Here is a 21,919-nt window from a genome sequence, read left to right on the forward strand (position 1 = left end):
CTGAATTACAAGTTCCAGCTAGATAGACAGAGACATAAGTAAACATCGTGATTCTTGCAGGTAACAGTATTTCCAAATGTTGACTTTAATTGGCTGCTTCAATATCTCAGGATATTGTTGCATGAAATCCTGAGGCTCAGGCAGTTGGCTCATCTCAGATTCTTGGGTCCTGAGACCACAACAAAACTTCAATAAAAATCTACTGCATGTTGGAACTGGCACAGAGTCTAGGCTAGGATGAGGCCATAGAACCTTGGACCAGACCAGACCCTTCCCTACCTTGGCCTCAGTTTCCTCACTTGGATATTCACTTGTAAAGGTACGCCCAGTTTAACAGTCTCCTATCCTGGGGCTTGAATGGTTGACTGAATTACAGTGTGTGTGTGTGTGTGTGTGTGTGTGTGAGGCTGGTTATCACTCATCAGTAACATCAGAGTATGGTGGTCTCCTCCCTCAAAGTCTTCTGTTACTGGAAAGCCTGGTACATGTTGCCCCAAATACCCATAACCCTGGCAGGAGCCACCCATCAGAGTGACAGACACAATGGCAGGCTCAGCTTTTACTGACTGACTGCTCACTCACTATTCCCATCAAGGCAGCATTTGGGAAGGGAGGCAGTGCCCCAATATATAAGTACTTTAGTGGCCCAGAATGGTACCTCAAATCCTTTTTTGAAAGTACATTGAAATATACTGTTTGAGTACTCGTTATAGCATTAAGCCTCAGTGTACAGCACGTTAAGGACAGAGATCCTACATGAGGAGTAAGTGCACAGTGACTCCTGTTGTTGACTTTACCGGTTTGTGTTTCTATGGGGGTGCAAACGACTGAAATCTTTACTTAATGTACACTAAACTGATCTTCTGTAAAAAAAAAAAAAAAAAAGAAAGAAATTATCAATTCCCAACTTGACTCTCACTGGGATTAAACATGACAATAGGTCTGATCTGATTTCATCATCATTTAAAAAAAATCATCTATTATTTTTCACTTTATGTTTCTGTGTGGGAGCAAACTGTTGAAATACTTACTTAAGGTATACTAAGCTGATCTTCTGTATATTAAGATAATCGAAAATGAATCTTGATGTGAATGGAAGGGGAGAGGGAGTGGGAAAGGGGAGGGTTGTGGGTGGGAGGGACGGTATGGGGGGGGAAGCCATTGTAACACATGAGTCGTACTTTGGAAATTTATATTCATTAAATAAAAGATAAAAAAAAAAGAAAGTACATTGAGTATAAATTATAAGTAAATAAATAAATAATATTGGCCTAGAAGTGGTGCCTGGGCCCAACAAATGAAAGGATGATTGGGGCATCCTCAGGGTGCCTGCCAGCAGGAAGGAAGCATTATGGGCAAATATTATTGTTCTCCAGGAAATCTGTTCACTGCCCACTCTACTCTATCCACCTGAGGCTTAAATTCCACAGAATATTTTTTTCCATATATCTCTGGGTTAAATAGGAGCTATAGAAAGCATAGATCCTGCCCTCAGGAGCTGAACGAATTTAGGGGTAAAAGAAGTAAGCAGTGACTGGGATTCAGGGCAGACAGGACAGGGATGGGCTGATGTGGAAATTGAGCAGAGAATGCAATTGTTGATGGCTGAGGAAATCAGGGGAGGCTCCCTGGAGAACAAGTTAGACCTGATCTGCGTTTGTATTGCCAATGAGATATCCCAGCTCGTCAGAGCAGGCCTTAGGTCAGGTTCCCTGGGAAATAGTCTTGGGAGTAAAGTAGGTGCACAGGAATTGTGTGGCGTACTCCTGGGTAGAGCCTCTTTGAGAATTTGAGCAGAGGGAGAAGTTGAACTGCAGGGCAAACATAGCAAGGCCTCAGGGGGTTGTCAAAAGGATCCCCACAGCAAGATGCCCTTCCAAAACAATCCCAAATTGAGGTCTGGGCCTTTATGTCTCACAGTGACCAGTCCAGCTCTGAAACCTTGGCCAAGGGCAATTTTTCAGCTAGCAGTTGTCAGCAACCAATACTTTGAAAAGCAGAAGGGGATTCTGGGGGATGCACTGCTACATCCACTCCAGAGGGAAACTGGAGGGCAGCGAAAGCTCTGGAGAGGCCCTTATCCACCCAGTTCCTCATGAAGGCAGCAGCGTTTATTGTGTACCTTCTACATGATGAGCACGATGGAGACCAAGCCCTGGTTGCTGCCCTCCAGGAGCTTGCAGTCTGCAGAGGACACAGGCTCTCACAGAACTGATTACGTTGCAGAGTGCTACGGTCTCTTTTGTAGCTGCATAGAGCATATTGGGAGTCCAAAACAAAGGACAGTTCTGCCCAATAGCATCCAGGAAACCCTCCAAGGAGGGGACACCTGAGTCAGGTCTCGGCTGGTGTGCAGGAATTCCCTGGACTGAGGGAAAGAAAGGTGTGCTCCAGGTGGAGTGAACAGCACATCCCTCCAACCAGAGCAAGTCCTGGTTATCACTGGGCTAGACAGATGGCTCCTTGAAGGACTGGTGATGACTTCCCCCATCTCCTTTGCCTCTCTCCAGCCATCCCGCAGAATCAGTGTCATGGAGGACAAGATATCTAAGATGAGCCGAGCCCTGGCTGAGCTCAAGAAGTGGTTTCAGAAGACATTGACTCTGCTCATGAATTCCATCTTGCTGGCAGCAGGTAAGGGGACAGAAGGGCAGATAAAGGCTACTCAGTGGCTTCTTACATCCTGGGTCACTCTTCTCAACGGATAGCTCTTTACCACCTGTTGCTTCTGGAGTTCTGAGCCTCCAGAGAGGCAGGCCTGGCAGGGATATTTCCCCATTTCAAAATGGTGGGGATGTTGGGCTCAACTTTCTGAAGGGATTGGCCTGAGGTCACTCATCTAAGTGGTGAAATTTACCAACTGGTTTCTGAACTTTCCCTGTGTGTTTTTTTCCAGATTTATTTATTTGTTTGTTTGTTTGAAAGGCAGTTAGAGAGAGAGAGAGAGAGAGAGAGAGAGAGATCTTCTATCTGTTGGTTCAGTTCCCCAAGTGGCAGCAATGGCTAGGGCTGGGGCAGACTGAAGTAAAGAGCCAGGAACCCCAGGTTTCCTGCATGGGCAGCAGTGGCTTGAGCTCTTGGGCCATCTTCCACTGCCTCCCCAGGCGCATTAGCAGGGAGTTGGATTAGAAGCGGAGCAGCCAGGAGTTCAAACAGGCACTCATATGGGATGCTGGTGTCAGGCAGTAGCTTAAGCTACTGCACCACAACATCATGCTCCTCCCTGTGTGCCTTTAATGTCTCCATGTGGCTGACTTATTTTCCTGCATCTCTCATTGTCTTTTTATAGCCCTCATATTCCCCACCTTCACATCTATCCCACCTTTTGCCTCTATCTCCTGTATCTGTCATTCAGTTGTAGGCCCTGTTCTTTCCTGAGTGAAAGATGTCAATTGGGTAGAAAAAAAGCAGTCACCCCACCCACTTGTCCCTTTTAGGCCCCCAAAGTTTCCCGAGGCCCAGTGTGGCTAGCCTAGGGCCCCATTACATCTAGGCTTCCCCCCTCATTGACAGGCATAGGAACATGGGGACATTGACCCCTCTCTGTGTCACTCTCTGGCTGGCCATAAAGGAGCTATGCTTCCCTGTGTTCTCTCCAGGGAGTTGCCTCTTGTTCCTTAGACATTCAATTCAGTTTCCCTCTTCCTCTTGACTACCCTTGCAGAATGGGTCACACCTTCCCCTGGGCTCGCACAGCACTTCATATGTTACTAATCTTATTACCTAGCATTGCATTGCCTCTCACTGTGCCCCCCTACTAGGAGTTCCCAGAGACTGGGAACTTTGTCCTGTTTCATTTCTGTATGCCCAGCACCAGTATTCAAGAAATGTTTGGTAAGTGAATGAAGAAATGAGATGTCCCTAACCTCAGAAGTTTTCTAGTGTAGTAAGAAAAGTAAGACAAGCATATTAACAAATACGTGGGGGGCCAACGCTGTGGCTCAGTGGGTTAATGCCCTGGCCTGAAGCGCCAGCATCCTGTATTGATGCCAGTTTGAGACCTGGCTGCTCCATGTTCAATCCAGCTCTCTGCTGTGGGCTGGGAAGGCAGTAGAGGATGGCCCAAGTGCTTGGGACCCTGCACCCATGTAGGAGACCTGGAGGAAGCTTCTGGCTCCTGGCTTCAGATCAGCACAGCTCTGGCCATTGTGGCCAGTTGGGGAGTGAACCATCGGATAGAAGACCTCTCTCTCTCTCTCTCTCCCTCTGCCTCTCTTCTCTCCGTGTAACTCTTATTTTCAAATAAATAAATAATTCTTTAAAAAAAAAACAAATACACGGGATTTCTATAACCCTAGAGACAGGGAATAGCATTCTCATGGAGGGGAACAGCACAGAGCAGGGATGCTTCATGTGCCTTGCCACTGTGGTGAGTTCTATCGAGGGGAAAAACTGATTGAAACATGTGCTGCCTGAGGAGTGAGATTGAGGCTGGGATTTAGAGACTGAGTATAAATGAGATTCATATATTCTTACATTCAGCCGGCGTTGACTGATTTCTAACTACCAGGGTTGAAGCACTGTGCTAGACACGGAGGGGAGGTGGCCAGGGCTGCAGAATCAAGAATGACGAATTGGAGATGGGGATGAGTGCATGTGGGCTCTGCCATTTACAGCCCAAGAGCAGGTGCAGAGAAGGACTGGCCATGGGGAAAGTGACAGTAGTGTCTTCTGTTAACAGATCTGCTCACCATAGACTATCCTCCTGTAATGAAAGAGGTAGAATTTACTCGATTCAGGCTGAAATCTGGATCTCTTCCTGAGTGGAGTCCCAAGCTAAGTCTATATGGAGGAAAACTTATTTCACCACCTCAGTCCGCCCAGCGAGAATCCTCTTTGGACGAGCCTTTGAAGGAGGCATCTGAGCCTGCTCCTGTGAAATCTGTTAAGAAGAAAATCATCAAAGCACAGAGCAAAGCCAAGGTCACAGCCAGGTCAGCTTCAGCCCTCATTTCCTCCTTGCGTTCTGGGACTGTGGGTAGGCGTTAGACATATAGAGGTGAAGCAAACAGGGGATGAGCCTCTTTAGGAGCTTACTTTCTAGGGACAGGGAAAGAGGAAGTAAACACATGACTGAATGAAGTAATTTTAGATCATGATCTAAAATGGCTGGAAGAAAATAAATCAGAATAACATGTTAGAGCAGGGATTTGCTGTAGGTCTTATCTGGCCTAGTTGCCCATTTTTTTATGGGAAAACAAAAATATTTCTTGGTGTGTTTCAGTTCTACAGCTTTAGCATATTTTATAAGACAGATCTCGTGGTGATTAATTCTGTCAGCTTTTGTTTGTTTAGCAATATTGTTCTCTCTCCTCATATCTAAAGGATAGCTTTGCTGGGTACAGTACTCAGGGTTGGCGCGGATTTTCTTCCTTCAGTACTGTGAAAGTCTCCTCACACTGCACACCTTTGTTCTCTTCATTTCTTTTCACTCACAACTTCATGAATCCTCTTTATCTTTAAACTTAGAGGACTTGATTATAGCAAGTGTTGGCTGAGTTGGATCTGACTGGTGGCCTCTGACATTCCTGTCTGAATAGTTTATCGCACTCTAGTTTTTGGAAGTTTTTGGTTACTATCTCCTTGAATATACTTTCTACCTCTCTGACCTTCTTAATTTCCTCTTGAATCCTGAAATATGGATATATGCTCTTTTAATGTGACTCCAAAGTCTCTGTAATTTTTTTCATTCTTTTTCTACTATGATTGTATTTTAAAATAGTCTGTATTAGAACCCACTAATCACTAAGTTTGATATATTCTTCTCTCAATGTCATCTGTTACATTTTTAATTTCCCTTAGTTTACTTTTCAGCTCAAGGAGTTCTGTTTCTTTTTAATTAATTCCATCTCTCTATTAAGTTTCTCTGTTGGAGAATTAAATAATTTCTCTGTGTGTTCCTGAAGCTCAATGAGTTTCCTTAAAAGAGCTATTTTGAATTCTGCATCTGAGAATTTACATATTTCATTGCTATCTGGTCAGTTTTTGATACCTTATTTTGTTCCTTAGGTGAAATTTTGATTCCCTGAGCATTCCTGAGGCTTGCTATCATATGACATTGCACATTGGAGGATTATAAATTTGTTCCAGCTTTTGTAATCTGGCTTTATTTGTACCTGCCTTCCTGAAATTCCAAGCAATCTCCTAATTTTCTCTGAAGTTGTAGACACTTAAAATATTTTAACACTAGATGGCCGGTGTACATTGGTAGAGCCAAACTTCCTCACTCACCGGAAGTTCAGGTTCATGAACAAGAGATATTCTTAGTAAGTGTGTTCAGCAAGTATTGCTAGTGTAAGCAGCCTCTGAAAAATTGTGAGTTGTAAATTACTTGTGTTGCTGTTGCTCTACCATAACTGGATTCCTAAACCTAGCCCTTGCCAATTAATTACTGTATGAACTCAGGCAGCTCACTCCTCTGGCAGTAACCTTCTGTTTTATTATCTGTAAATGTCAAAAATAGTTTATGCCCTGCTTATTCCACTGGGATATACAGAACTGACCCAGACAATGCCCATTCCAAGGGCTGTGGATGCTATAATATGGTATACATGATGTAAGGCAGTAGTAATGAGAAAAATGAAATCATAGCAGTGCTTTATATGGCTGCTTATTCCTACCTAACTACAACCGTACAACACTTGAAACAACCCAGTTTGGTGTTTGGACAGAGTAGGTGCCCAATAAACATTCTCTTGAATGTCTATTAAATCTCTGCTGATTGATTACCATTTACCAAGTGTTGCTATTTTACTCCATTGAGCAAAACACTCCTCAAAGTCTAGTGGGACAAAGTACAATCATAACAATAATAATAAGTAAGTAAAATATGTTCTACATTAGATATCAACCAGTGCTTTCAGAGAAGAGCATGGAAGAGAAAGACTACTGGGGATGGAGGATCACATTAGGGTGAACACAAAGTCTCACTGCAACAGTGATTTTTGGTTTTTTGACAGGTAGAGTTATAGACAGTGAGAGAGAGAGGCAGAGAGAAAGGTCTTCCTTCCATTGGTTCACTCCCCAAATGCCCGCCACAGCCAGCGCTGTGCAGATCCAAAGCCAGGAGCCAGTGCTTCTCCCTGTCTCCCATATGGGTGCAGAGGCCCAAGCACGTGGGCCCTTGTCCACTGCCCTCCCAGGCCACAGCAGAGAGATGGACTGGATGAGGAGCAACTGGGACTAGAACCCAGCGCCCATATGGGATACCAGCGCCGCAGGCAGAGGATTTACCAAGTCAGCCACGGCGCCGGCCTAAAGACAGTGATATTTGAAATAAGACTTGGAGGAAATGAGATAGTCACTTTTGTGGCTCTGTAGGGAAGAGCCAACAAGGCAGAAAGAACAGGCAGAACGAAGGCCTCGAGGTTGGAGCATGCCCAGAGAACTATATATCTGGAGTGCAGTGGGCAGATGTGAGGACGCTGGAGAATGAGAGCAGTAAAGAATGCAAGAAAGGAGTCCCAGATCCTGTGACGTCTTGAAGGGCATGGTAGGGATTTTGGCTTTGATTCTGTAAAAGACAGAAAACCACTGAAGAGTTTCAAGGAGAGTAGCAATGTGACATTGGTAGGTTTTAACAGAACCCTTTGGTCAGCTGTGTGCAGAACAGACTGAAGAGAGGGCAGGGGAAAAACCAAGACCCACCAGCAGGCCCTCCAGAAATGATGCAGGCGGGCCCACATCAGGGGAGTGGAGGGCAGGAAAAGTGGTCAGATCCTACGTCTGTCTTCGATGTGGACAGGAGAAACTTGTGACTCGATGGGATAGGACGTGAGTGCGAAAGAAAGGAGTGAAAGGTGACTCCACAGTGTGTTGACTGAGTGCACAGATGAATGAGTAACTTGTCATTCCCATCTTGCACCTGAAGCCCAGAGAGATTAGCAGAGCACTCAGGAAGGCGCTGCATGCTGGGAGTGGAGACCAGACTAAACTCTGCCTGTGGCGCGTCCTCGGCAGCGGGCCCTCACCACTCTGGAATTCTGAGGGCAGCGGCCTGCACACTGCCCACTGACAGCCCCTGCCCAATGTGCTCCTCCTTGCAGAGGGAAGACCAAGGAAGTGCGCACTTCCACCAGGTGGGTGGCCTCGCCCTCGGACTGCCCGCTGGTGCTGCGGAAGCTCCTGCGCAAAGAAGACGCCCGGGCTGGCTGCAAGTGCATAGCAAAGGTGCCCCTGGTGTCTGACTTGGAGCTGGAGCGATTCCTGTCTGTGCCCCGAGACCCCAGCCAAGTACTAGTGATTGGGATCCTCTCAAACCAGAACCCCAGCAGCACAGCACAGCTCAAATGGCTTCTAGACACACTGTACAGACACCAGCAGCGGGGCCGTGCCTCACCCTGTCTCCAGGTAGGTCCCAGGAGACCCAAAAGGACAAGGGTTAGGGAGATGTCTTGGACAAAGACCCATGTGGTGCTAGAATTGGCTGAGCATCTGACCAAGAGGCCACCTCTTGCAGTTTCTTTTCACCCAAGGGCTTTTGCACATACTTTCCCCACTGTCTGCAATATTTTAACTTTCTTCTCAATTTCCCACTCAGTCTGCTACCCAGCATGAGTGTCAGCACATTAATGCAGGTACCTCTTATGAGCCTTGAGACAAAGCCAGGGACCTGTTCTTTTCATTGGGAACACATACCAGAGTGTGGTTGTTTATTGGTGTGCATATTTATAGGAGAGACTATGGTTTCCGCCATGTCATGAGCGCTCAGTAAATATTTGAAGAATGTCAGTGAATACCCCTGTGTGCTGGACCTGTGCCGGGCCCTGTGATCTGCCATGGGGTCAGAAACCGTTGTCCCGGAAGAGCTCGCAGCAGAGCACCTGCTTCTGAAGGCCTTGTGAAGGCCATGAGAGGGCCATGCTGGGTACTGTGAGCCCTGAGAATTTACGGCTGCTGCCTCTTGGGGTCAAGGAGGTCATTCTGTTTTGTGTGGGTTTCTGGGAGGCATTGAGTGTCCCTGGAAGAGCCTGTGGCTTGTGTGAAAGTGGACAAGGGAGAAGACTACTGGAGGCCCCAGTTCACCGTTAGTGAAGTCCCAAGGAAGTCTCCCATGGAACCCAGTCCCACCTACTGGTGTTGGCAGTCTCAGCCCTTATCGTCCTCTGAGTTGGCAGTCCTTTCCAACAATCTTAGCACAGGCTGAGGACCAGTCCTAACCCAGGCACACTGGCACATCCCTTCCTCTAAGCAGTGTCGCTTCCTTGAACCCCACATGCCCACCCTTGAGCCCACTCTAGCCAGGACTTGGAACTCAGATTTTTAATCCCTTCCAGTTAGGCAGCTGGAGCCCAGGCCCTGGCTCACTCCACGATGACACAGAGTTAACGATGAGCCTTTTCCTTAGTTCCATATAATCAAAGTCACAGTTACTTTCTGGAGTCAACTTCCTACTGAGTCCAATTCAGCGACCATTCATTGAGCACGTCCTTCGTGCCTATCTGTGTAAGGACATGGATAATCCCTACATGGTGGGAACTTAAGGTGACTTTAGGTTTCTTGGGGCTATCCATTGTTCACTCTAATTATCCCTGAGCAGTAATAGCCCAGCTCTGAGCAGCAGGAATGGGGGCAAGATCTGACCCAAGGTGGTTGAACAACTGAAGCAGTGGGCAACAGGTTGTGAGGACAGACAGGGTAGTGTAGATTTCCAAAGGACCAGGGTTCCACTATTAAGGCAAAACCATTTCTTGCTAGCAAGATTCTGAAGAGTTGTGGATTTCACAGCTCACACTGTGACAGAAGTAGCTGGAGTCACCTGGAAACAAAAGGCAGATAAACTCAAAGATAGCACGTTAGCCATATTGGTGGGCCCAAAGCACCGAAATGGAGGCAGGGGGAAGCCAGCTTTGCTCATGAGAACTGGGCTCTGTTCAGATGCTCACGCTGGATTTAGTGACTGGGAGGGTCCAGTGGCTAGCCAACTGTGGACTCCTTTATGGGAAGAGGTTTCCATCTTCGAAACTCTGAAGGACTTATCCCAGGGCAAGCACGAGGAACTGTCACATTCTGTGAGCCCCACAGAACCAGGATAGTGAGTGTCACATGGGGAGCCATCATCTGGGCACCAGCCTTCCTCCTGGGATGGCTCTAAGCTGAGCCACGGGACGTCCTCTGGGGCTCGTGCTGGGAGGTGTGTGTGCAGGACCTGAAGGGCCCGTGAGCAGGAGTGGGATGGGGAGATGTCCCAGCCCAGCCAAGAACGCAGTCACCCAAGTGCATGCTCATGACTGCCACACTGGTGTCTCGGCAGTGCCGGCATGACCCCTACCGCCTGCTGCAGTATGACCTGGACAGCCCCCTGCAGGAGGTGCCGCCCCTGCTGGTGAAGAAGCATGCTGTGGTGCAGGGCATGGTTTTGGTGAGTCGGGGCCCTGTGGGGACACACCACCCAAGTGCCTGCCACTGTCTCAGCAGGCCTCGCCCCTGCAGGACACAGATGTGGGAGGAAGGAGAGGGGAGCGAGCACCCTGCAGGAGTCTCCCCCTCCAGGCTGAGGCACAGAGAGCAGAAGAACAGAGTCACCCAGCTGCTAGCCCAGCGGGAGCCCACACATCCCTGTCCCAGGAGACTGAAGAGACAGCTGATGCTTAACCCATTCAGTCAAATTCTCATCATCTGTTTGTTTTAAAATCACTTTGGAAAATTGGTTTATTATATAAAACTTGAAAAATTCTATGTAGAAAATAATGACACCGTTGTATCATCTAGTCTCATCTATTAATCTAGCAATCATGAACAAACGTCCTAGGCACCCACTGGTCCACGCCAGCCTTCTGTATGTACACTTGGAATCCTGGTTGGTAAATTAAAATCATGTGAGCATTTCTCCCACCCCCCACTAGTATATAACACCTAACTTTAACTACCATAAAGCCCATCATTTCCTTTCTCTTTCTCACTGCTCTTGTTAAACATCGAAGTTATGTCCCTTTGGAGGGGGCAGTACATGGCGAACTTACTGTGATGAATATCCTTGCACAGAAATATTTGAAGAGGTATAAGAACCCTCCCCTCAAAGGGCCCCCATACCATGGGATGAACTGAACACTGCATCCAGATAAGTGGGTGGGGACACAGCAGGCAGACAGCTGCAGGCAGGTGGGCGGGAGCTCTCTGAACAGGGAAGACGCCTTTCTGGGCCCAGCAGTGTGGAAGGGTCTAGATGTGAGATGGCATTGGAACATGTTGGCCCAACGGGGAACAAAGTCCAGGCCAGTGGGGCTGCCCTCTGGTCTGGGGGCCTAGGTGAGAGACCAGGCTCAGGCACACCTGCCTGGGTGGCTTAGCGAGGGCAGTCCTCCTTCCCCAGCCACCAAAGACCAACATGCTCACCCAGGCCTGTGAGGAGAGTGGCATTGTCCTCCAGAGATAAAGAACTCAGCTGTCCTTCAGTCCATGTTGCAATGCTAATGTGCTCCTCCTGTCTGTGCACAGATGTTTTCTGGGGGGAAGCTCCTCTTCGGGGGCCATGTGTTCAATGGATATGGCCTGAGCAAGCAGAATCTGCTCAAACAGATCACCCGCACACAACAGGATGGCAAGATGGGCTACTTCCTCCCAGACAACTACAAATTCAGGTGAGACAGGAGAGGCCGAATGAAAGGCAGGCACAGGGAAGGGCTGGGTGGACAGCAGACTCCAGCTGTGGGATGGGCCCTGTGGGGGTAGCAGGTGGACAAAGGCATGAAGTGAGCAGGGAGCAGAGCTGGGGAGCCAAGCCTCCACGTGCTGCACCTGTGGGAAGAGCTGCAGCAAGAGAACACAGCAGGTGCCCCAGGAGGAGGGGAGCAGGCAGTGGCCAGGAGAGCATGAAGCCAAATTGTGGGTTTCTTTGGGACACAAGTTTGGACAAAGAGCTGTCTTGGAGAAAGGGAGCTGGGAACAGTACCACCGTGCCAGTGTCTGCTGGGATATTGAGAAGAGAGGGGATGTATGGGCAGGAACCTAAGCTGCACTTCAGCCCCACCTTCTCTCTCTCTCTCTCTCTCTCTTTTTTTTTTTTTTTTTTTTTTTTTTTTGACAGGCAGAGTGGACAGTGAGAGAGAGAGACAGAGAGAAAGGTCTTCCTTTGCCGTTGGGTCACCCTCCAGTGGCCACCGCAGCTGGCGCGCTGCGGCCGGCGCACACGCTGATCCGAAGCCAGGAGCCAGGTGCTTCTCCTGGTCTCCCATGGGGTGCAGGGCCCAGGGACTTGGACCATCCTCCACTGCATTCCCGGGCCATAGCAGAGAGCTGGCCTGGAAGAGGGGCAACCGGGACAGAATCCAGTGCCCCGACCGGGACTAGAACCCGGTGTGCCGACACCACTAGGTGGAGGATTAGCCTAGTGAGCTGCAGCGCCGGCCCTCAGCCCCACCTTCTATGTACTGCCATGCCTGCTTATGCCGGGTGTGCCAGTTGAACCACATGGTCAAGGTCATTCATGGCACGAACTCAGGCCCTGGGAAAGGACGTGCTGCTTTGAGTGTGCCCCTGATTTCTGAGCTCAGGCTTTTTGACCAAGTGATGTGAACCTATTGAGCACCTCCTTGGCCCAACCCTAGTGAGGTGATCATAGGTCTCTGCACTCAAGGAGCCCAGAGCTCCTGATACCTTTCCTGTGCTCTGTGAACTGTGGAGTACAGTACAGACTGGAATGAGACCCATAAAAGACGGTGTGGTGCGGGAGAGCCTGTGTGCTTTCCCAACGGCTTTGTGAGCTGAATCTTATGTAGCCAAAAGCAAAGGCTTTACATACTCTCTAGCATTCTGCAAATCGGAGGGGAAGCTCTTCACCACAGCCCCTACCACACTGTCTCTAGCTGTCAGCGTCTGCAGGAGGGGCCTTGTCCTGGGCAATGTGTCCACGCCCAGCCCAGCCCAGCCCAGCCCGGTCACTGCAGTGCCACACCAGGTCTGTGGTGCAGGGATGGCATGTCTCCTCCCAGCTTCTCAGCCCTCCTGCAGATGCACGCTCCTCAGGAGCAGGGCTAGGATGGGTCAGGAACATAGTGGGCATTAGTAATATGATCGAAAGGCAGGCAGTGAGGGAATGAGACAGTCTTGTCTCTGACACTGAGCTATGTGACCCTGAACACGCCCCCTCACCTCTCTGGGCTTCCCGCCTTTGTCGGTGAAATGGGGACAAAAGATTTTCCTGTGCTCCCTGCATCGCAGTTCCCTCCAGGAACATGGACACATAAAGAGTAAACTACTGCAGAGCGTGGGGCACAGTGCAGATGCAGGAGGGGGCTTGCTAAGAATTCACTAGGGCCACCGCCGCAAGCGCTGTGTTCTGAATGTTTGTGTCCCTCACGGTGCGTGAGTTGACATCCTCACTGCCAAGCTGGCGATAGAGGTGATGGGCCTTTGGGAGGGATTAGGCCATGAGGGTGGAGCCATCATCAATGGGATTAGTGCCCTGATGAGAGAGGCCCCAGAGAGCAAGACTGTGACCATGAACCTGGAAGATTGCCCTCTCCAGATACCCAGTCTGCCGGCACCCTGCTGATGGACTCCCCGCTGCCAACACTAAGAAACATGAGGTCAGCATGAGCTACAGTCTATGATATTTTGTTGTAGCAGCCCAAAAAGTTGGGACATAAGCTACCCCTAGCTAAGAGGCTCAGACACAGCTCTGAGGCCGGAAATCTGAGAGGAACTTTGGGGCAGGGTCATGGTCCCTGTAAAGGTGTGTGTCCCAGGGCTCTTTGGGTTTCTGGTAGCTCCTTGGCCTGAGCTCAACGCCAGTCTTTCTGTGGTATCTCCCTGCATGAGTGTCTCTGTCCACCTTTCCCTAAAAATACCATGCTAGTAGATTGCATTAGAGGCTAGCCCCACTCCAGTATGACCTCATCTTAATAAATTACATGGCCAATAACTCTGAAATCAGGTGCCGTTCTGGGGTCCTGAGGGTAAGAACTTCACCATTGGACTTGGAGGGCCATGTCCAGCCCACAACTGGATTCGTGATGACGTAACTCCCTAACCTCTTGTTCTCTCTCCTTTGCTCAATTTCCCCAGCCCTTGCACCCCAGCTTGGGCATTTCCCGCTGTCAGTGTTGGGCGTACAGGTGTAGCTGGCACAGGAGTGAGGACCAATCCATCCTTGGTGAGAAGCCAGGGAAGCTGAGCTCCTGTGGGTCCCTAGGTCCCCAGGGTGGTCAGACTCTCCCTTCCCTGTCCTGTGCTCTGGAGGATGAGTTCTGTGTACTTGGCTGTTGACCAGCCTACTGCACGGGAGCCCTTGTGATTCTGCCTCTGCTGAGCAGTGCCTTCCCTACTCTGCCTCCCCTGCAGTCCTTCAGCTTCTGTCCTGAGCCCGGAGAGTTCTGGGTCAGCCAAGAGAACCATGTCGGATGATTTTGATGGAAGCTTCTCTTCGCTGGTCATGGGAGAGGAAGAGTTAGAGAAGGAATCCACCTCGGAAGTAGAGAAAAAGTAGGTTGCCACAACCTGGGATGGGGATCGTAGGCATTGCTCACAGCAGGCCCATGGCTCTGCCACAGGTCAGCAAGGTTCCCATGAGTCAATGTGGCCTTGAGCACATCACTTCTCCCTTAGACTTGGATCACTGCCTGACATCTGGCTGGCTTTTATCTACATGTTTTAGTTGGGCATCCAGGCTTTTCCCTAGAGCTGTGGGCAGTAGTCTGGGGCATGGGGTTTGGAATTGAGACCTTTTTTTTTTTTTTTTTTTTTTTTTTTTTTTTTTTTTTTACAGGCAGAGTGGACAGTGAGAGAGAGAGACAGAGAGAAAGGTCTTCCTTTGCTGTTGGTTCACCCTCCAATGGCCGCCGCGGCTGGCACGCTGCGGCCGGCGCACCGCGCTGATCCGATGGCAGGAGCCAGGAGCCAGGTGCTTTTCCTGGTCTCCCATGGGGTGCAGGGCCCAAGCACCTGGGCCATCCTCCACTGCACTCCCTGGCCACAGCAGAGGGCTGGCCTGGAAGAGGGGCAACCGGGACAGAATCCGGCGCCCCGACCGGGACTAGAACCCGGTGTGCCGGCGCCGCTAGGCGGAGGATTAGCCTAGTGAGCCGCGGCGCCGGCCCGGAATTGAGACCTTTTATATACTTGATAGCAAAACTCCACAACCCATACCCATCCACCTGAGAAAGGTGGAAATGTGCGTGGTGTCTTTCTACAGGTCACTTTCTGGCTCTGTCAGAAGTCTAGTAATTGGGTGGTAGTAGGATATGAATATCATGTGTTTCCCTGGAAGTCAGGAAAGCAGAGCTATGAGCCTGTAGAAAAGTCATCGTGCCACTCTGTCCCCAGGTTGTAGCAATACCCACACAGCTTCACCTGTGCTAAGGCAGAAGGCAGTGCCCACCTGGCCAGAGCTCCAGTTCAGTGCTTCTCAAGCACTCTCCAGTGCATGCTTCTCTCTGTTTTGATATTTAGGGCAAAACAACTTGACATGGAGATGCGTCCTCTCAGCAAACTCAAGAAAGGCAGAAAGGCAGTAAGAAGTTGACTTTGTGAAAGAAACACGACTAAAGGAAGTACACCAGCCCTGGTGGTTGCTGAACCCATCCCCATGCCCAGGCCATCCCTGGGTCCCCAGTCCTCCGTCCTCTCCCTCTGAGCCTTGACTTCTATATAATAAACCAGCAAGCTGCCTCTCGCGTCTGGGTGAGGCTCTGGTTGGCTGGGGCAGGCCTGACTCCATCTGGCTCCTACAGAGCCATTGGTCCCCAACAGCCTTCTGCCAGGCTAAGCCCTTGGTTTCCCAACCCAGAGCTTACTCTGTGGACAGTTAAGTCAGCCCAAGACCTCCCTCTCCTCAGGGAACAAATATCCCACTCCAAGGGGCCAAGATCAGTGACATGTGACCCCAGGGAGAGCCTCTGATGGGATCAAACTGTGCCACAACACCCACCCCAGAAATCCTATTCACTAAATATTTCAATAGATATTTAGCAAAAGCAAATCTATAGCTGGTAAAAAAAAAAAGACACATGCAAATTAAAAGCACGAGTGAGCTGCTACTAGATATCTATTAGAATGGCTGAAAAACAAATTTATTGAACTAAATACCAAGTGCTGGAAAGTATGTGTAGCAACTAGAACTCTAATCCATTGCTAATAGAAATTTAAGATAGTAAAATACTTTGGAAGACGGGAAGTCTTAACAAAGTCACCCTGCTTATATGAACAGAATAAGGAGCCAGGTTGAGCAGCAGGGTGCAAACTCCCTTCTTTGAAATCTTGAAAAATCAAGGATGCCAGAGAGGAACAGACCACCACATTAGGCTAACATCAGATTTTTCATACCAACAATAGATGCAAGAAGAATATAGTAGTAGTTTTTTTAGATTTATTTATTTGAAAGTCAGAGTTACACAGAGAGAGAATAGGAGAGGCAGAGAGAGAGAGAGAGAGGTCTTCTATTCACTGGCTCACCCCCGCAGTTAGCCACAATGGCTGGAGCTGAGCCGATCCCAAGCCAGGAGCCAAGAGCTCCTTCCGGTTCTCCCACATGGATGCAGGGGCCTAAGGACTTGGACTACCTTTCACCGTATTCCCAGACCATAGCGGAGAACTGGATCAGAAATGGAGCAGCCAGGACTCACACCGGGATGCCAGCACTGCAGGCAGCGGCTTTACCTGCTGCGCCACAGTGCTGGCCCCAGTAATAGTTTTAAAGAACTGAAAGTATAAAGTAAATTGTAGAGTAGAGAAATTACAGCAACGTGGCAGTATGATGAAGTATTTTACTTGTTAGGAGGAAAAGCAGATATTGATGAGTGTAAGAATCAATAATAAATGGGCATAGTTGGAAGCAAATCAGCATTTACATATCAAAAGTCTGGGGACATCTCATCTACCCTCCACCAAGGAGACTACTGTGAAGTTTTGAGAGGCATTCCACACCCAGAAAGCCCTCCACCCAGCAATATTCCAGAAAGGGTAGAAGGGGAGAAGAAAGAGGGCCCATACCCCACATCCATAAAAACTCCAGTCTGAATGCAGACTGGGCTCTCTCTTCTTTACTGAAATACCTGCTTGGTCTGTCAGGTGTAATCTCTTCATTAAACTTTGCTAGGATGCTTACCACTAAGATAAAAAAAATAATAGATAGACATAAAATGGCTCTTAAATTAATGTAACCACTGTAAGAATATATAACAGAATATATAACTTTTATTTTTTAAAGATTTTTTATTTATTTGAAAGGCAGAGTTATAGACAGAGAGAGGGTGAGACACAGAGAAAAATCTTCCATCCTCTGGTTCATTCCCCAGATGGCCACCCTGCAACAGCAGGAGCTGAGCTAATCTGAAGCTAGGAGCTAAGAGCATCTTCTAGGTCTCCCTTGTAAGTGCAGGGGCCAAAGCACTTGAGCCATCTTCTGCTGATTTTTCAGGTCATAAGCAGGGAGCTGTATCAGAAGAGGAGCAGACAAGACATGAATCAGTGTCCATAGGGGATGCTGGCGCCGCAGGCAGAGGCTTACCCTATTATGCCACAGCACCAACCCCCAAATATATAGCTTTTCAACCACCCATTCATACACTATCTAGCCAACAGAAAACAAGTAGAGACCAAAAAAAAAGGGTAAAAAGTAAATGGAAAAAAAATGACATTATAAGATTTAGCAAAATAAATGTAAACTGGTTAAACTTACCAATCAAAAGATGGAGACTCTCACATACAAAAACTTGTACATGAATGTTCATTGAGGCATTAATCACAATAGTCACAAAGTAGAAAAAACTCAAATGTTTATCAGCTAATGAACAGATTAATAAATTGTCATGTTTCCATAAAGGAGAATGTTATTTGGCAATTAAAAGTAAATAAAGTTCTGATATTTGCTAAAAACATAGATAAACTTTGAAAATATTATGCTAAGTCAAGGAAAATAGTTACAAATTATATGATTCAGCTTATATGAAAACTCCAAAATAGGCAAATCTCTAGACCAAAACTAACTTAATGCTTGCCTCTGACAGGAAGGAGAGAGAAATGGGAGTGATTTTTAGTGGATACCAAGGTTCTTTGGAATAGTATGAAAATGTTCTAAAGTTAGTGGTCTCTCTCTGTCTCTCTCTCACTGTCCACTCTGCCTGTCAAAAATAAATAAATAAATAAAGTTAGTAGTGATGGTGTACAACTCTGCACATATACTAAAATAATTGAATTTTACACTTTAAAGGAGTAAACTATGTGATATATGAATTACAGCTCAATAAAACTATTAAAATATTGACAAGAGAGAAATTCTCAAATTGGAGATATATATATTTGGAAGACCTGATTGTGTCTTGAGTCATTCAAAATAGAAAAACACATAAATAGAAAATAATGGAGTAGGAAAATACCCCAGGCACACATAAACCTTCAAAGCTTGAGATAGCAAGCCCAATAGCTGGCAGAATATAATTAAAGCCAACCAATAGGCAGGATAGAGAAAGGTGCCACAGAGTGGCAAAAGCAAAAAAAAGAATGGGAATATATATGAATTTCTCAGAAATATGCCTCAGATTATGCCATAGAAGAAACCTCATTAAATTTAAAATGAATTTACAGATTATATTCTCCAAAAAGAATAAAATAGAGTGATAAATTTTAAAAATGCCTTACTTATTAGTTCATGGATACTAAGAAACAGTACTCAGCAGGCCTTAGATTAAAATTGAAATCCTAAGGAAAATGTCAGAATCTACATGTCAGAATCTGTGGGACAGAACTAAAGCAGTATTTGAAAGAAAGTTCATGGTCGGCGCCGCGGCTCAATAGGCTAATCCTCCGCCTTGCGGCGCTGGCACACCGGGTTCTAGTCCCAGTTGGGGCACCGGATTCTGTCCCAGTTGCCCCCCTTCCAGGCCAGCTCTCTGCTGTGGCCAGGGAGTGCAGTGGAGGATGGCCCAAGTGCTTGGGCCCCTGCACCCGCATGGGAGACCAGGAGAAGCACCTGGCTCCCGGCTTCGGATCAGCATGGTGCACCAGCTGCAGTACGCTGGCCGCAGTGGCCATTGGAGGGTGAACCAACGGTAAAGGAAGACCTTTCTCTCTGTCTCTCTCTTTCACTGTCCACTCTGCCTGTCAAAAAATAAAAAATAAAAAAGAAAGTTCATAGCTTAAGTACATTTACTAGGAATCAAGAAAAACTAAAAGGGGTGGGCATTGTGATGCAGCAGATTAAGCCGCTGCTTGGGGCACCTGCATTACAGAGTGCCATTGGAGTCCCAGCTGCTCTGCTTCTGATCCATCTTCCTACTTAGGTGTTCTGGCAGGTAGCACATAATGACTCAAGTGCTTGGGCCCCTGGCACCCACATGAGAGACCTGGAAGGAGTTCTAGGCACCTGGCTTCAGCCTAGCCCAACCTAGCGTTCTGGGCATTTGGAGAGTGAATCGGAATATGAAGATTCTCTCTCTGTCTTGCTCTTGCTTTTGCTTTTGCTTTGCCTTTCAAGTAGTTGAAAATAAATAAATAAATAAACAAACAAACAAATAAACATTTAGTGAGAAAAAGAGGGGTCAGCATTGTGGCACAGCATGGAAAGCCACTGCCTGTGATGCTGGCATCTTATATGGGATCCAGTTTGTGTCCTGGCTGCTCTACTTCCAATCCAGTCCCTGCTGATAATGGCCTGGGAAAAGCAGTGGAAGATAGCGCAAGTTCTTGGGTACCTGACACCCATATGGGAGAACCAGATGAAGTTTCTGGCTCTTGACTTTGGCCTAGGTCAGCTCTGGCCACTGTAGACATTTGGGGAGTAAACCAGCAGATGGAAGATATTCATTCTCTCTCTCTCTCTCTTTCTCTCTCTCTCTCAACTTTGACTTTCAAATAAATCTTTTTTTTTTAAGAAAATAAATAAGAGAGAATCTGAGGTGAAATGTCACTGTTCTCAGATGATTTAATCATTGTTCTAGGAAAGCAGATAGAATCAATAGACAAACCACTAGAACTAATGTAGACTTGGCAGTGAGCTGGATGCAAGTGCATCCTATACGGCCATTTTCTCACAATGAGATGCAACAGCCCAGGTGGTAGGCACAGTGACAAGGGGGCTGTTTGAGAACAAGATGTGATTCCTAACATAAAAGACTCAGTTCCAGGAAGGACAGAGGCAGGACAAAGAGATTGCCCGAAAGGCTCACTGGGAGCCCAGGTTGTCTACCCATGGTCACGAGATTGTACAGTAAGTCCAAGTTGCTGAGACCCCCTCACCCAGGATCCTCAAGGATCACTCCCTTTCCCAAACAAAACCTGCTTCTCCTGACATTCACCCTCCCACACATGCCTTGAAATAATGAGTGAGCCTCTTTGGTCTCTGGACCTCCACTTCCTTGTCTGTCAAATGGGACAATGACAATAACCTCCCAGGGTTATTGGGTTGATTCAAACTGACTATGCAGAGAAGGGATTTAGCACACACTCAGTAAACATGAGTAAGAATAACTATCGATAAAATGATTCGTCTTCCCCCATTGTCACCCTCCACCACAGCAAAGCCCAGCCACCTGCCTGTTGCCTTTCAGTCTGCACTCCTGCAAGGGTTAAGGAGCTTGGCTGCCTGCCAGGACACAGCAGCAGCATCTCCCTATCTGTGAGCATCTCTCCCCCGCCCTCCAGCTCCAGGCCTAGGAAATAAAGCCCTCCAGGCCAAGGTTCCACCACTGGCTGCATCGTAATGACTGAGTGTGCCTGCAAGACTGGAGCAGGCCCCTCTTCCTAGTTCTCTCCCACTTCCACGGGTCTAACAGCCACTGGGGACTCCTGGCTGCCTAGGTGCTGTCAGCTCACATGTGGGAGAGAGATTGAGTCATTCGTACAGCCAGCACAATGGGGTTGGAGGGAGGGGAAACAGAGTGGGAGCTGGGAGGAGAGCTGGGGTAGGGGCGAGGGTGCTGGATGGTAGGGGTGTGCCAGTGGAGGTGTCCCAGGCACTCTGTGTCTCAGAGAGCATATCCTGCATGGGCTGGGCGGGGTGTTTCAAATGACCCATTTAGTAGGTCCTGACCTGCATTTTGAAAAAGAGAAATGGAAAAGAAAACAGGGCACCTTGCATGTAATAAAATGACCACCTCTATTTCAGCCACTCAGGAATGTTGTGGTTCAAAATGCGGGATCTGGAGCCCCTGCCCAGCCACATGACCTCGGACGTGTTCTCTAAGCAGGGCTTCCGTTTGCTTCTCTACCAGGGGAGGAATCACACTGGAAGGGCGCTCAGAGAACGAGTGAACATGTGAGTGCTGGCTTTTGCTTTTTGTCTTCACTGTGTGGAATGTATTTCTTTTCTTTTTTTTTTTAATTTTTTTAATTTTTTTGACAGGCAGAGTGGACCGTGAGAGAGAGAGACAGAGAGAAAGGTCTTCCTTTGCCGTTGGTTCACCCTCCAATGGCCGCCGTGGCCGGCGCGCTGCGGCCAGCGCACCGCGCTGATCCGATGGCAGGAACCAGGAGCCAGGTGCTTTTCCTGGTCTCCCATGGGGTGCAGGGCCCAAGCACCTGGGCCATCCTCCACTGCACTCCCTGGCCACAGCAGAGAGCTGGCCTGGAAGAGGGGCAACCGGGACAGAATCCGGCGCCCCAACTGGGACTAGAACCCGGTGTGCCGGCGCCACTAGGCGGAGGATTAGCCTAGTGAGCCACGGCGCCGGCCTGTGTGGAATGTATTTCTTCCTTGGGAGAGCAGTCACAAAAGCTTGAAAGCCCCTGGGTTGGAGGCTGGGTCCAGGACCTGCTTACAACACAGATTCCTGGTATAGCTTTAACAAGGGCACTGCTTATAGCGAATTAGTAGGTAGGGGTCCAAGAGGAAAAGAAACAGAAAGAGTTCGGAGAGGCAAGTCTGCACGAGCACAAACCCCTCCAGCTTCCACTGCCTGCTATCCTCACCCCACCCACAGCTGCTCCTCACAGGTGTTGGACCCCTGGTCAGCCAATCACCGACGTGCAATGTGTAGCCACTACAGGC

At 48.2% G+C, this 21,919-nt stretch overlaps 1 protein-coding gene across 1 annotated transcript in view; it reads left to right on the forward strand.

Moving 5' to 3' along the window:
- Positions 1-21,919, forward strand: part of LOC100337897 (uncharacterized protein C3orf20) — a 77,124-nt gene that overhangs the window by 38,300 nt on the left and 16,905 nt on the right. Inside the window, exons 10-16 of the mRNA XM_070051051.1 lie at positions 2,511-2,634; positions 4,682-4,934; positions 8,046-8,349; positions 10,253-10,360; positions 11,437-11,579; positions 14,281-14,421; positions 21,038-21,187. Of these exons, the coding sequence (XP_069907152.1) occupies positions 2,511-2,634; positions 4,682-4,934; positions 8,046-8,349; positions 10,253-10,360; positions 11,437-11,579; positions 14,281-14,421; positions 21,038-21,187 (1,223 nt within the window). The remainder of the gene's footprint in view (positions 1-2,510; positions 2,635-4,681; positions 4,935-8,045; positions 8,350-10,252; positions 10,361-11,436; positions 11,580-14,280; positions 14,422-21,037; positions 21,188-21,919) is intronic.

The sequence above is a fragment of the Oryctolagus cuniculus genome, chromosome 10 (assembly GCF_964237555.1).
Source record: "Oryctolagus cuniculus chromosome 10, mOryCun1.1, whole genome shotgun sequence".
In the NCBI taxonomy this organism is placed as follows: domain Eukaryota; kingdom Metazoa; phylum Chordata; class Mammalia; order Lagomorpha; family Leporidae; genus Oryctolagus; species Oryctolagus cuniculus.